At 43.2% G+C, this 12,756-nt stretch overlaps 1 protein-coding gene across 5 annotated transcripts in view; it reads left to right on the plus strand.

Moving 5' to 3' along the window:
• Positions 1–12,756, plus strand: part of AP4B1 (adaptor related protein complex 4 subunit beta 1) — a 329,444-nt gene that overhangs the window by 175,169 nt on the left and 141,519 nt on the right. For all 5 annotated transcript variants that reach the window (XM_078644400.1, XM_078644397.1, XM_078644396.1 and 2 more), the window contains one exon: positions 6,507–6,590. In XM_078644400.1, the coding sequence (XP_078500526.1) occupies positions 6,507–6,590 (84 nt within the window). The remainder of the gene's footprint in view (positions 1–6,506; positions 6,591–12,756) is intronic.

Below are 12,756 nucleotides of genomic sequence, written 5' to 3' on the forward strand. Positions count from 1 at the left end.
CGCATATACCATTCTGCAGCATTCCTTCTCACGAGTTCACACATATCAAACTCGACCCTGCACTCCCCATGCATCAGGAATCTACCATGGGCATACATATTCCCCATTCATTCCTATGGGAGGGCAGGTCACTCACCATCCATACACAGAGAGCACACGCACTTTACACTGTACCACAGTGAAAAAGTGCGCAGAGGCCTAAAATCACCAATCCAGGTTCCAAAAACAGGCTAGGAAAAAAGCAAAAAGTCACGGGGTGAACCTGCCCAAAGGACCGGGTCCAACACAGCCCTTATGAATCTTCCCTGGTCACAATGCCCTGGGTATCTAGGGTACCATTTACTAGGGGCTTACATGTGGCCAGAGTTGCCAATTGGGTTTAGGCTTTAGTACAGTTTTTAGTGAAGGAACACAGGCCCTGGGTACCTGATTGGCAGGGTTCCAGGGCACACCAAGGAAAAGTGCATCAGAAATCAGGCAAAAAGTGGGGGCGGGTAATGCAACAGAAACTCACTTTCTCACACCCTGAGGCAATTTTCTTTCTTTCACTTGCCGCGGCAGGATTTTTTCTGTCTCAACAAAACAAATTTCTGCATTTGTATATAAATGCGATTTCTGTGCAATGGGTACAGTGTTTTCTTCATTGAAGGAGATATAGGTGTATCCAGATAATGCCAAAAGTATAGGAATCACCAAGTTTGTGGTGTTTACACAAGTGTCTAAGTGTTTTGAAGCTATCGTGTCCGATTGTACTGAACGTAGAATTTGTGTGTGTTCAGATGTCCAATGTGTGCTAGAAAAGTCTGGACGAATCAAGACGTCAAACAGTTTAACCCGTTCTGCTTAGTCTGAAATGTAAGTTCTTCCAAAATTTAGGAAACCCAATATTGATTGGAGTTTTATCAATTTGTTTGGTCATTGTAGAAGTGCACACTTCTCTAGGAAATGTGTCGCTAGGCTTATGCCTTCACTTGAAAGCTCGTATCACAATGCGATCAACTCTAGCCAAGTAAGTTGATAGTCCATCATCCATCAAGTAAATGTCATCGACAAAGGACAATGCCTGACTGTTAAAAATCTTGTAAAAGTTCTGTTATCTGGGTTGAAAACAATCCGGGGCTATTCTTATACCCCTGAGGCAATCAACAGAACTGTTTTGTGAACCCAGAGCGCTGAATGTAGTTAAGTACCTGCTTTCAGGCACTATATTTTGGCAGAAAAATCAATTTGAAATGTTTAATGTATTTTTGTATTTTTTACGCACTATATTGTTCATCAGTGCCATGGTATGCACTTTCTGTACAGAAAATGTGTGTGTAGCCGTGTTCAAGTGTTATAATCTAAGAATAGACTATGCGAATGGTCTGGTTTCATTACTAGAAATTAAGGATTATTATTAGGGCGGGTGCAACTTTCTGTTAGCCCTTGGTATTCAAGTTGTGTGAGGATCTCTCGAACTTGTTTAGCCTCCTGTTTAATGGGGTATTGTCGTTGTGGTTGTGGGTTTGACCTCACAGATATGATGTGATAAGGAGAACCGTTTAGGTTTGTCTTCCTGCTTTATTATAAAGTCAGAAGAACGTGTGAGTCCATCTTCGGTTTCACATACTCCTCTGCTCTGAGTTCTGATTGTCCTTCTCTCTCTGAGCACCTGTCGATGACTCCCAAAAGGAACGAGAGGAACGTGCATCAGGATCCTGATACCTCTCATGTGTCTTAATTGTATCACAGTTGCGCAGATTGTAGCATTTTACAGGGGACTTCAATTGAGGAGATCCACCCTGTATTGTAGTGAAGACAGGGCCCTGCTTGCACACATTGCTATGTTAGCATAAGCTTATTAGAAGTTTAAATACCATTTTGCCACTTTGCAGCTTTTGCACACAACACTACATGTAACTGTTGTTGTAAGTTAAACTGCTTGATTTTCCTCGCATGAGAACAGCTTGTTTTGCACATCCCTAGACTTACATCGCGACCACAGTCTGTACACTGCGTGCAGAAGCCGTCAAGGTCACCATAACAATGTATGCTGTTATTCGGGTTGAAAGGCCCACGCTCTAGACACAACTTGAACACAGCTGCAGCTAACTGAAATTCTAGTGCCTTTAATATTGCACTGCATGCATGATTTGGGCACTTGGAGAAAATCCTTTTCCAGTGAGAGAGAGAGAGAGAGCGTTGCTGATCCTGCTGTGATTCACTTCTGCTGATCTTGGAGGTAGGGTGTTCCCCATTCAAGCCTAAGAGACCTTCTATTATTATAAAACATAGTTCCTAGCAGGGAAGTGTGGTTCATAAGGCGCTATAGGACCTGTTTCCACTATCATTATAACATGATTTCTCCCTTTGTGTTTTATGGAATTGTAACAATGCTGATCGTATTATTTTTAATCATATGCCTGCTTATGTTAGCAAAAATACTGCTTCTTAGAGCACATCGTTAAAATAAACATTTGAAACTTTTCCGTGTCTCTAATTACTCACGTTGTGGACTGGTATGAGAATAAAAACGAAAGTACCCCAAATCGCATGTTCTGGGTTGTCTAATCATTGGTGGTTTCGAGGTAGGACGGAGAGCTAATGAGACACTGATGCTAGTCAGTTAGGGGTTCTGGGTACTGAGGTGAGTTTTTTGGTAAACCACAATTCACTGAGGTCCTGGGTTCCTGTGCACAGTTCTGTGCATGAGCAGAATCCCTGCAACAGCATTTTAGTCTTTTATTTATTTTTCTTACTATCCCACTTATTCTTAGAACTCCTGGGTGCCTGCTTCGAGTTATCCTTTTCAGAGTTCAGGTCTTGCCTCCAAATTATCTCTACCTATTGTTGCATAGGTTTCCTGAATAAGTTTAGGTAATTTGCGCTGCTGGTCGCCTGGAGCTATCTGTGTGAGTCGCTGGTGTATAGCCAATCCTGCTGCTTCCTCTTTTATGTTACTTAACATTATGGTGGATAATGCGGCAACATTTCCTATCCGTTTCATCACCTAATCCAGAGAGGGGCTGCCCCATACAAATTTTGGATCGGTTTATAACCTCTGGCAAACTAGCTAATGAGGATGTACTGTGTGTTCTAGTATATACTGCAGCAAAGACTGTACTCAAGTGGCGCAGTCTTCCACCGGGGGAGCTATCGCCATGCATATTGTGAGAATTCTTTGTTTTTCTTTGGGTCCTGTATGGGGAAACAATGCTTTAAGCTGATTCGTTTTTTGAGCAATCCAGAACGGATCTCTTGACGTCTTTTATGTAACTTACCCATGACTGCATTGAAGGTCACTGGACTAATTCCAGGTTTTACCATTTGTGGTTGTGCAGCTTGAGCAGTCCTTGCGAAATGTATTGTCATTGTTCACTTGACATATTGTGTCAAAAATCTGTATATTCTGACTAGACCTTTTTATAGCGTACATAGTTAGGTAGGTATATCAAATACAAAACGAATAGTTGAGGCACTTTTAAGCACTAAAGAGTCAAAGAGACATTGGGTACCATAGGACACAGAAGACTGCAATATCCTTCCACTCTACAGGTAGCCGTGAAGCACTACTACCTTCCAGAAATGATTACCAGAAGGATGCTGCTCCAGTCTCAAAAGACAAAAAGAATGGAGGGCAGATTTGAAATAACAATAAGTCGAATTCTGCAAAGGCTTCTTTGAAGCTCTGACAACTTTATGCAAGGATGGTGACCGAAATGGCAGTACAAGTAAAGAAAGGGAAGGGAAAGTTACAGCTCACTTATTTAAGGAAGGCAGTGAAAAAGACAATCTTGATGCTGGAAAGGCAGATAATTTTCTTACTATGAGATGTAAGGACTTCTAGAATATAGTAAGCTGTTATAACATAAACCACAGTGTAATAGAAAAGGCTGGGAGCTTGAACATTCTTGAATGAACACAATGGCTGCTTGCCCAATTTCTGGGCCTCAAGGCATATGAAAGTGTTAGTGTGGACCATGGATCCTCTATTATAGCCACATATCAATCATTTTTTTGTGGATGTGTAGGGTTCCCTAGCCAGGCCCTATAGTTCAGTTGTTCCCAAAAATGTTCGACCTGCGGCTCCCTTGACCCATTGGCCATTGCTCCTCACTTTTACTTTTTTTGTAGGGTCGGAGGGGTATGTAAGCTCGGCCTCAGAAGTACTTGCGTTTTTCTCCCTGAAAATAATTGGGATGAAGCTGATGAAGGTATTCTAATCATATACGCAGGTGTTTTGTATTACTAATGCAGCCCCTCTAATAAAATATTTGCGTTACACTTCTTTGCCATTTTTTAGAGTACTCTGTCAACCTTTTTTGTCCCACTTACAGTGATAGATAGCACCCCTATGCATGCATGCCCCATTGCCAAAGTGATCCTGTGCTTAAAGAATATTTGCATGTACTTCCATTTCTACGTGCCAAGACATCTGTCTCAGCAGGGTGACTCACAATTTTTTTACACCACATACAGCTTTATTTTTGGTTTCTCCTCCCTAAAATTGCCTCCAAATCAATGCAAGCCAAATAAATTCCTCTGATTTCGTATTTTTACACGTCCTGCTTTCTTGCTTCCAAGTGTTGGCAATATGCTGTATATGGTGTTTTACTTCCCGGTGCTCAAGGAGAGAGCAGGCCTGTCTGCAAATGTGTGAGTACTGAAATAAATATGTACTGAAAGTACCTATGGTTCAAGTACAAGTGTCAATACTTAATAATACTTAATGTGCTTAATAGACAGGACTACTGTACTTTCCTGATAACTTGCATTGGTGTTAAATGCATTTGGTAAAAACAAAACTATTGACAAGTCTAACAAAACAAATCCGGCAACTTCCGCTTACTTTGGGAATGGGGATCCAGTGAAGTATGGAGGTAATCTCCCTCGACATGCCATCAATTAAGCACTACATTTACAGCTTTAGGCATGTCACTTACAAACCATTGACATCATGCGTCTAAGTCAACATTAAATGCTTTTAAATGCTTGGTGCACGGCTCCCCTGGCTAGGATTGGTGGCCCCCCAGGGAGCCACGGCGCACAGTTTGGGAACCACTGCATAGTTTAACAACTTCCTTATGCCCCATATGCCCTTCCACAATAATCTGATCTTCGTACTAGCCAATGGAGCGAAGATGACTGTAGGCAGTGGTCCTTACACCATTAAAAAAAACACAATGGTCTTTACTTGGACACACAGGCTAATATCTTTACAAAAGTGCAAATGGCCCTGTTATGGTGGCAAGGTGGAAATATGGGGACTGATGACACAGAGGCCTGAGAAGAAAGTTACCCAGATACTCGCGAGACCTTCTATGGAAGGATATTGGATACTTCAACATAACATTTAAACATTGAATCCGCTCTACAAATTATGACAAATTTGTATCTAATGATCTACAAAATAGGTAGAATGTACATAGTATCATCAATTCATGTTTATGTATGTATACACATCATCCCACCTCAGTTCCGACAGTCACCAGGAGATCAAAGATCAGACAACTTGGAAATAAATCCTAGCATTTATACGTGATATAATTGGTTTTCCACTCCCTGCAGACACTGGCTTGGTGATACTGGTTATCAAAGCGAATGAGTGGGGATGACATTGCTTTACAAAGTGGGGTATGGTCTTATATCTCCTGATGACTGCCCCACTGATCCTAGCAGGCAGGAGGAAACAGGACCTACCTTGTCGAAGCTGGTGGTAAAATTCTAGGAAACAATGGTGCTGGAGAGACTGACAAGACACCTGTCTCTCAAACCAGAGACATTTTTCTACTGGTAGGGCACCCGTTGTTGGTATGTATGGGGAAAGAATTTAGAGATGTTACGTAACCCTCTGCACTGGGAGCATTTAATCTGTTTGACACTTCAGTTGGGTTAGAGATATGTACTTGATGTTGGAGGTGAGCCAGGGGTTGGTGAAATGTTTGGTAGCTGTAGAAATATACCTCATTTGATTTGTAACTTTGAGTATGACCTATGATTGTTTATCAATAAAAACTTGTTGAAAAGAACACAATTTATGAATCAAATTTCACTCTTACTCCAACCCTTTTTTCCTTGTAAACGGACTAACAATGTTGCCTTTTTGTAACATCCTATGGTTTCCCATAAGACTGGTTAGGCACCCATTAAAGACAAACTGGGCCTATTTAACCCCTTGGCCGTGGCGGTAATTCCGCCGCGGCGCTGGGGGCGGGTGCGCGGGGCCACCATGCTCGTGACGGAACCACTCCGTCACGAGCCGCGGTGGCGCTGTGCTTGTGACGGAATGGTTCCGTCACGGCCACGCCCGCTTAATGGAACGTCCAGCGCAGACGCGGAATCACCATTCCGTCACCAGCACAGCCCCACCGTGGCTCGTGACGGAATGGTCCGTCACGAGCACGCAAGGGGTTAAAACTCTGCATTCCCATGTTTTGAAGACTCACTTGCTGGTGAGCTTAAATTGTAGGTATAAAGTTCATTGCAGCGCAAAAAAAATAATGCTTTATTTGTGAACTATTTTCCAGGTAGCATTGCAAAAACATACCACGAAAAGTGTGTGGATATTTTATCTGGACTGTTAGTACTACAGCAAGAACACATAACTTCAGGTAATATTTCTATCTTTAATGTCGTTATTTATTTATTTTATTATTATTATTTTTTAATAAACGCTCCTATTACATTTATTACGTTCCACAATAGTCTTAATTACCTTGATCACATCATCAAGTCCTTATATCCACTTTCTCTATGTAAAACTTGTATATTCTGGTTGCAGTGTTCGCCTGTTGGCGTGAGAGTTGATCAACTGCGTTAGATTCATCATTATTTACTGTCGAATTGCCGCCTCACTGTGTTCTTCCTGCTTTGATTCTGTACCATCTATTTCAATATGGATTTCTGGTCTGGACGCTGCCTTATCCTTAAAGGACATTTAATGTACTTAAGTCCGTTCAGGCATCTGTGGAGCCGTTTATAATGTAGGGGGTCTTGGAGATGGACCATCCTACATACACCAGGTACAAATTTTACAAATAAAAGAAGAGGAGTGCACAAACTTATTCCCCTGCATGTAAATCTGTGAATGTACACAGTATTTAAATTCTGAAAATAGATTGCCGGTGCCCAAGTTCTGCTAAGAAACCCACAGTGGGTACAATTGAACGTTGGCACACCTAATACCAAGGCTGTGTAGTCTTGAATTGACCTCATGCTTCATTAATCCACTATCAGGCACTCCCTGCCCTTTCTCGCTCTTGCAGGTTCCTCCTTTCTCCGTTTGTAAAGTTTTACCGTCTTCCCCCGTCTTTGAGATCTGTGTGTTTTTCCATCCCTTGCATGAAGTAATTTTCTGATTTGTAACAATAAGTGCTGGTGGCCCCCACCAGCAACCACCGGCTCAAATTAAGCACTAAATTATATACATGATTCACTCAGAATTTAGCACTAATAAAGGTATGCTTGGACGTACATGGTTCATTCTCATATTTGTAAGCTCAAATTCCATGTAGCTGTGCATACATCTGGATCTGCAAGCATATAGTCTAAACACCAAATGTATGGGTAAATTCTATGTATGGAAATTTATGTCCCCAAATTTGCATGATGGGCTCATCAATCACCAACGTGGGTAATTTGCAAGAAGTTTCCGTGTGCATGCCTGGCAAAAATTCCATTGTGTAAAGTCAGAAAAGGAGAAGCAACAAAACATCCAAGTTTAGTCACAGAGAACAGGCACCAATATTTTACCCAAAGATACATCAGTAGTTGTAAATCCATGGGACTTTTTTCTAATGTAGTGTGGTTTGACATACTGTCAAAGCACAAAACAGTCACCTGAAAATGACATTTGACCGTTAAGGCAGACTCTGGTCTGATACTGTTTCAAGCTAGTCATTCTGCATCCTCACAATCTCAGTGATGCATGGATGTAGTCCATCTGGCAGCACTTGACTGATGCAGTGAATGCCATTGGGTGAAGCTATGAACCATGTGGAAAGAAAAGAAGAAATATGAGTAAGTAATACGTTATTGTTCTGTTAATTAAAACGTACAATATTCAGTAGAAATATCGAAGCAAACACACAGTCCGTGATTGTAGTATGCAATCAATATAATAATTTTGTTTCAAAATGTGTAGGGTTAAACGCGCTGTATTCTCTGCACAGACACGTAGTGGTTCAGTAGAAGTACAGATAGGCAGCCGACCGAAGACTTTCTCAAGGCTTCAAAATGTTAATAAAAAATGGTATTTGTACATCTGTACAGATCATTAGGGATACAAGTAGAGGATTGACGTATGAGGTATGTTTACGTTAGACCTGCATATCTATGAAGATTTTATAAGATTAGAAATGTCTTGCTATGTGCATATCTTAAAGTTCATACTTCATACTAAAACTATTCTTTTGATTGCCATTCTTGCTTAACATAAAGAATCATACTTTACTTTGAGCGTTCCAAGATAAAGGTAAGAAAGATAAAATGATTGCTTAGTTTGGCCACCTGTACTTGTCCTTTTTAAAAGAGAAGACCATAACAGATTTGAAGTTGAAGGTCATTAGGCATCTCCAGCACAATGCAAATATAATTCTATTATGATCCATGCATTGCTTCTTTTGGGCAGCACAGCTTGGTCTGTTAAGGATGAGATCTTTTTCCCAGATGAGTTTATGACTCTGTTGAATCTAGATTGTGAAAGGGTTAAGGCCCAAAGCTCCTCAGCCTTGAAGGTGGTTAAGGTCAGGTTTAAATAAGCATGGCCGTGGTGTTTCTTGGGTCACCTATGGCTTCCCACACGATAGAGCTTAAAGTAGTTCGTAGCTCGTTTCTTAGCTTGTAGCAGAATTTCAAGTAAGCACCCAAACTACTTATAGACTGCCTCCTAATGCCAAACTCTAAACAAATTTGGGCAGCAGAGGCCTGAGGAGGAAGTTTGACCAGGCATTAATATGTCCCTACAATGGCATTGTCAATTACTTTGAACTTAATATAATTATATCCTTAACCCCTTGGATGCTGGTGACGGAACCACTCCGTTACCAGCCACGGGCGCGCTGTGCTTGTGACGGAGTGGTTCCGTCACGGCCCCGCCCGCCTAATAGCACGCGCCGCGCAGGCGCGAAATTAATGCCGCGCGGAGGCAGGGCCGTGACGGAACCACTCCGTCATTAGCACAGCCCACCCGTGGCTGGTGACGGAGTGGTTCCGTCACCAGCATCCAAGGGGTTAAGGACATAATTATATAGAGTGAGCAGATGTTTGGCTCAAACGTGCGTATTATGTTCAAATATTGCCTGTGGAAAGCAGTTAGGGCCAGGGGCACCATTACAGCGACTCCTGATTATTATTTTCTCCACTTCTATTGAAGCCACTTTCAGTGAGGCTTCACCATCAAGATTTAAGAACACTGGTGTTTGATCTCCCTTTGATGATTCTGCACCACCATACATTTCCCCTAAATAGGCTTACTAGGAGGATTCTGAAATGTTCGAAGTTGAGGGAGACGTCCTCTGACCTGAAGGTTGATTCACCAGACGCCAAATCTCTTTGGCATCATATTGTCTTTACACCAATATAGGTCAACCTCGGATTTAGCTGATTCCCGGACAGCTTTTTTATATAAGAATCCTAGTTTTGGGAGGACCTCACTTCTCAAGTTAAAGTTTAGATTATTTCTAAGTTGCCATAAAGCATGGTTCAGCTTTTTCTGCTGTTTTGAGTTGGGCGGAGACTCTCTTGGGCCGAGTTTGAGCAAGGCTGAGGTGTTTAGAGCCTTATGGACACCATCTTGGTTCTCCAGAAGTAACTTAGGGAATTGCACCCACTGAGCCAGTGGGTTAGAGATTGTTTTACATCGTTTTTAGGTTTCGCCTGGCGTTCACTGCGCAAGCAGTGTCGCGCAGGCGAAATTTTATGTTTTTCAGTAAGGGGCTTTCACCCGCCTCTCTCTTCCATTGGCTAGCTCCATAAATAGAGGCTAGCCATTGGAAGAGAGATCTGTCAGTAATTCTCGGAGAAGATTCGTGGGCGTTCCGGTGATTTTTTCTCGCTCCGCCCCTTTGCGAACGTCTTGCAGCGGTGGGCGGGTGTTTTTTTTTTCTCTGCATGTTTTTGTCACTTCCATTGTGTCTTTTGCAGGAGTGGGCGGCGCGATTTAAGTTGCCGGGATGTATTTCTTTATTTCCGAGCAGGTAAGCAGCATTTTGTTATACTTTTCTTTGTACGTCCTCCGTTTCCTGTCATCTCCGTGTATTCCGTCCGTGGATTCTTTCCGTCTTTTGTTTTTGTTGTTTTGTTGTTTACGTGTCCTGTCGTTTCCGTGTACCGACGTCCACGGCGCGACATAGCTTTAAAGAGACCGGCAGTGTACTTGTGTCTTCAATAATGGTGCATTGCCGTGTGTCTACTTCACACACAATCTCACCCGAGGGATGTCACATAATAGTCAGTCGTGGCTCCAGAAACTTGAGCTTCATTCCCAGCGTCCCTAAGTCCCCCTTCCCGCAAGGAGACATGCAAATTCAGCTGAATCATCTGCGGTTGATAATCACATTCCAGAAGAGGCCCTATTTGAAATAAAGGGAGTGACACTAAAGTATAGTCAATAATTGAATAGGAAGCTGCTGAGTGATGGGTTGGATGCGCCGGAATGTCAGGTTCAACGCAACAATTCAAAACTCTCAGTCCCCGATGCTCCACATTGCTTATAAATTGTCACCCACAAGAATCCTTCCTCAGCTTGTGAGGTTGAAACAAGAAAATATGCCAGATCTGGTCAAATGTTTCCACTATATGATACTTGGTTGTCACCTGTAGCAAATTCATGTTAAAGTCTCCAGACATTAGGATAAGAGGTGCCAATTTGTTATAGATTGGGTGGTCATAAAGTCCAATAAAATATTGATGGTTTCTTTCATTTTTACCAGCGAGGGATGGATGTAAACTTTTATAATCAGCAGGCGTAGTGCACTTGTAGAAGAATATTCTCAAACTTTGACTGCTTGCAAATTAGGATGGTCGATGATGATCTCCTCTATTCTGGCATTAAGTTCAACGGCTACATAAATTACAACCTCTTGGACCCAGGTTTCTTGCAAAATCACCACTTGAATGGTTTTAATATTTGCTAGCATGGCCTCGTCCTCCGCCTTTCCTGGTAGTCCCTCCATATTCCATGTACTGATTGAAAGACTCTCCATTGGGGAGCTATCTACTAAGTAGTTATTCTGCCAATTGTTCAGGCTCCTGTGTGAAGCAGGTAGTAGGGCACCCGGAAGCCAGGACCAGTCCGTTGCTACATGTTGTGCCATGTCCATTTGCATTGACGTCTTGGCCACATGTTTGTGTGACCGAATGGCCCTGGGCCGCTCTAAGTATTGATGCTGGCTGAGTCTGTCCACTATCGCTAAGTCTCTTGCTCTGTTCTTATAAGTCCTGGTTCCCTACTTGGCTTGGGTAAGAAGGAGGTTTACTATGGACAAAAGAAAGTTAGGTAAGGCTTTTTCAACCTCTCTGAAGATTTAAATTCCCCTTTTTCTGTCTCATATCCTGTCTGTCTCCCCTGTGCTTCCATGTCATGTCATGTCCTTGTGCCCTGTGGATTGATTCTGGTCCTCTGATCAGGCATTGTGTTGTTTGTGGAGTATGAAAACCTGTCTCAAGAAGTGGAGCTTATACCACAGTTCTAGACCTAGGATCATGGTGTGCACTCCCCACTGATGTCCCAGTTCCCTATAGCTTTTCACCTGTCACTGTGAACCACCTATGAACTCCGTTGTGAACAACCGGTGTATTGTTTACCCCTGCTTCACCTCATTCTAACTTTCTGCTGGAGCTTGGGATTGAGGTACCTGCTCTGTGGAGGACCAAAGCTGACTGCGGAAGACCCAACAATCGCTACTATGACTGCATCGCTAGTACTCTCCTTACACATGTACCGTGCAGAGACGTGTTGTCCTGCACTTTGGAGGTCAGACCTAGGCACTACAATTTTGTTGTTCTACCATAGTAAGTGAGGGTGCCATTGTGAGTGTGGACTTAACCTGAAGTGTCAACTTATACTGATGGGTGTGCCCGGATGGGACAAATTATGCTGCCGAGCATGAGTGGAGCTACATATAACACCAAAATATCGACTTGCATCTGTGCCAGTACTGACTTTGCAGTGTTCCATAAATTGCTCGCATGCACTCACATACTCCATGTCATTACCTTGGTTATTCCTGGATTGTACACATTGTGGATGCTTACTCCATGGCCCTTAAAAATATATGACTTAAGCAGCCTGAACCATGTTGAATAGTAATCGAGTGCTGTACAAAATAGGCGTGCAAGTAGAGAGAGGTATGATGCTTGAGAGGGTAAGAATTCGAGATGTGGTAAGACATGGGGGGATCCTTAGGAAAAGTCATATGCAGTGAAAGGAGCTTGTGCAGGTGCTCCTGACCCTCTTGGCGGGGACCCGGTACTGAGCGGCGTAACTCCGGAGCTCGTACGGGACGCCGAGCTGTGGAGCCGGCGGAGGGAGGAGCTGCGGCAGCAAGGGCCTTTCGGCCGGAAAGTGGATCCCGCTAGGAGAGACTGGCTGGCGGCGCGAAGGAGCGTCTTCGCCCACCCTGTCATCCGGAGCGGCTGCGAGAGACGGTGACATCAGGGGCTGGCGGCGGCACTGTCTGAGAGGCAGGGAGCGACGGCGAGGCGCTGGAGCTAGAGGGCTAGGTGCAGTGAGTACGGTCGGAGGGGAGACGCGAGGCCTAGTGGGCCGGTAAACGA

The sequence above is a fragment of the Lissotriton helveticus genome, chromosome 5_1 (assembly GCF_964261635.1).
Source record: "Lissotriton helveticus chromosome 5_1, aLisHel1.1, whole genome shotgun sequence".
NCBI classification, from domain to species: domain Eukaryota; kingdom Metazoa; phylum Chordata; class Amphibia; order Caudata; family Salamandridae; genus Lissotriton; species Lissotriton helveticus.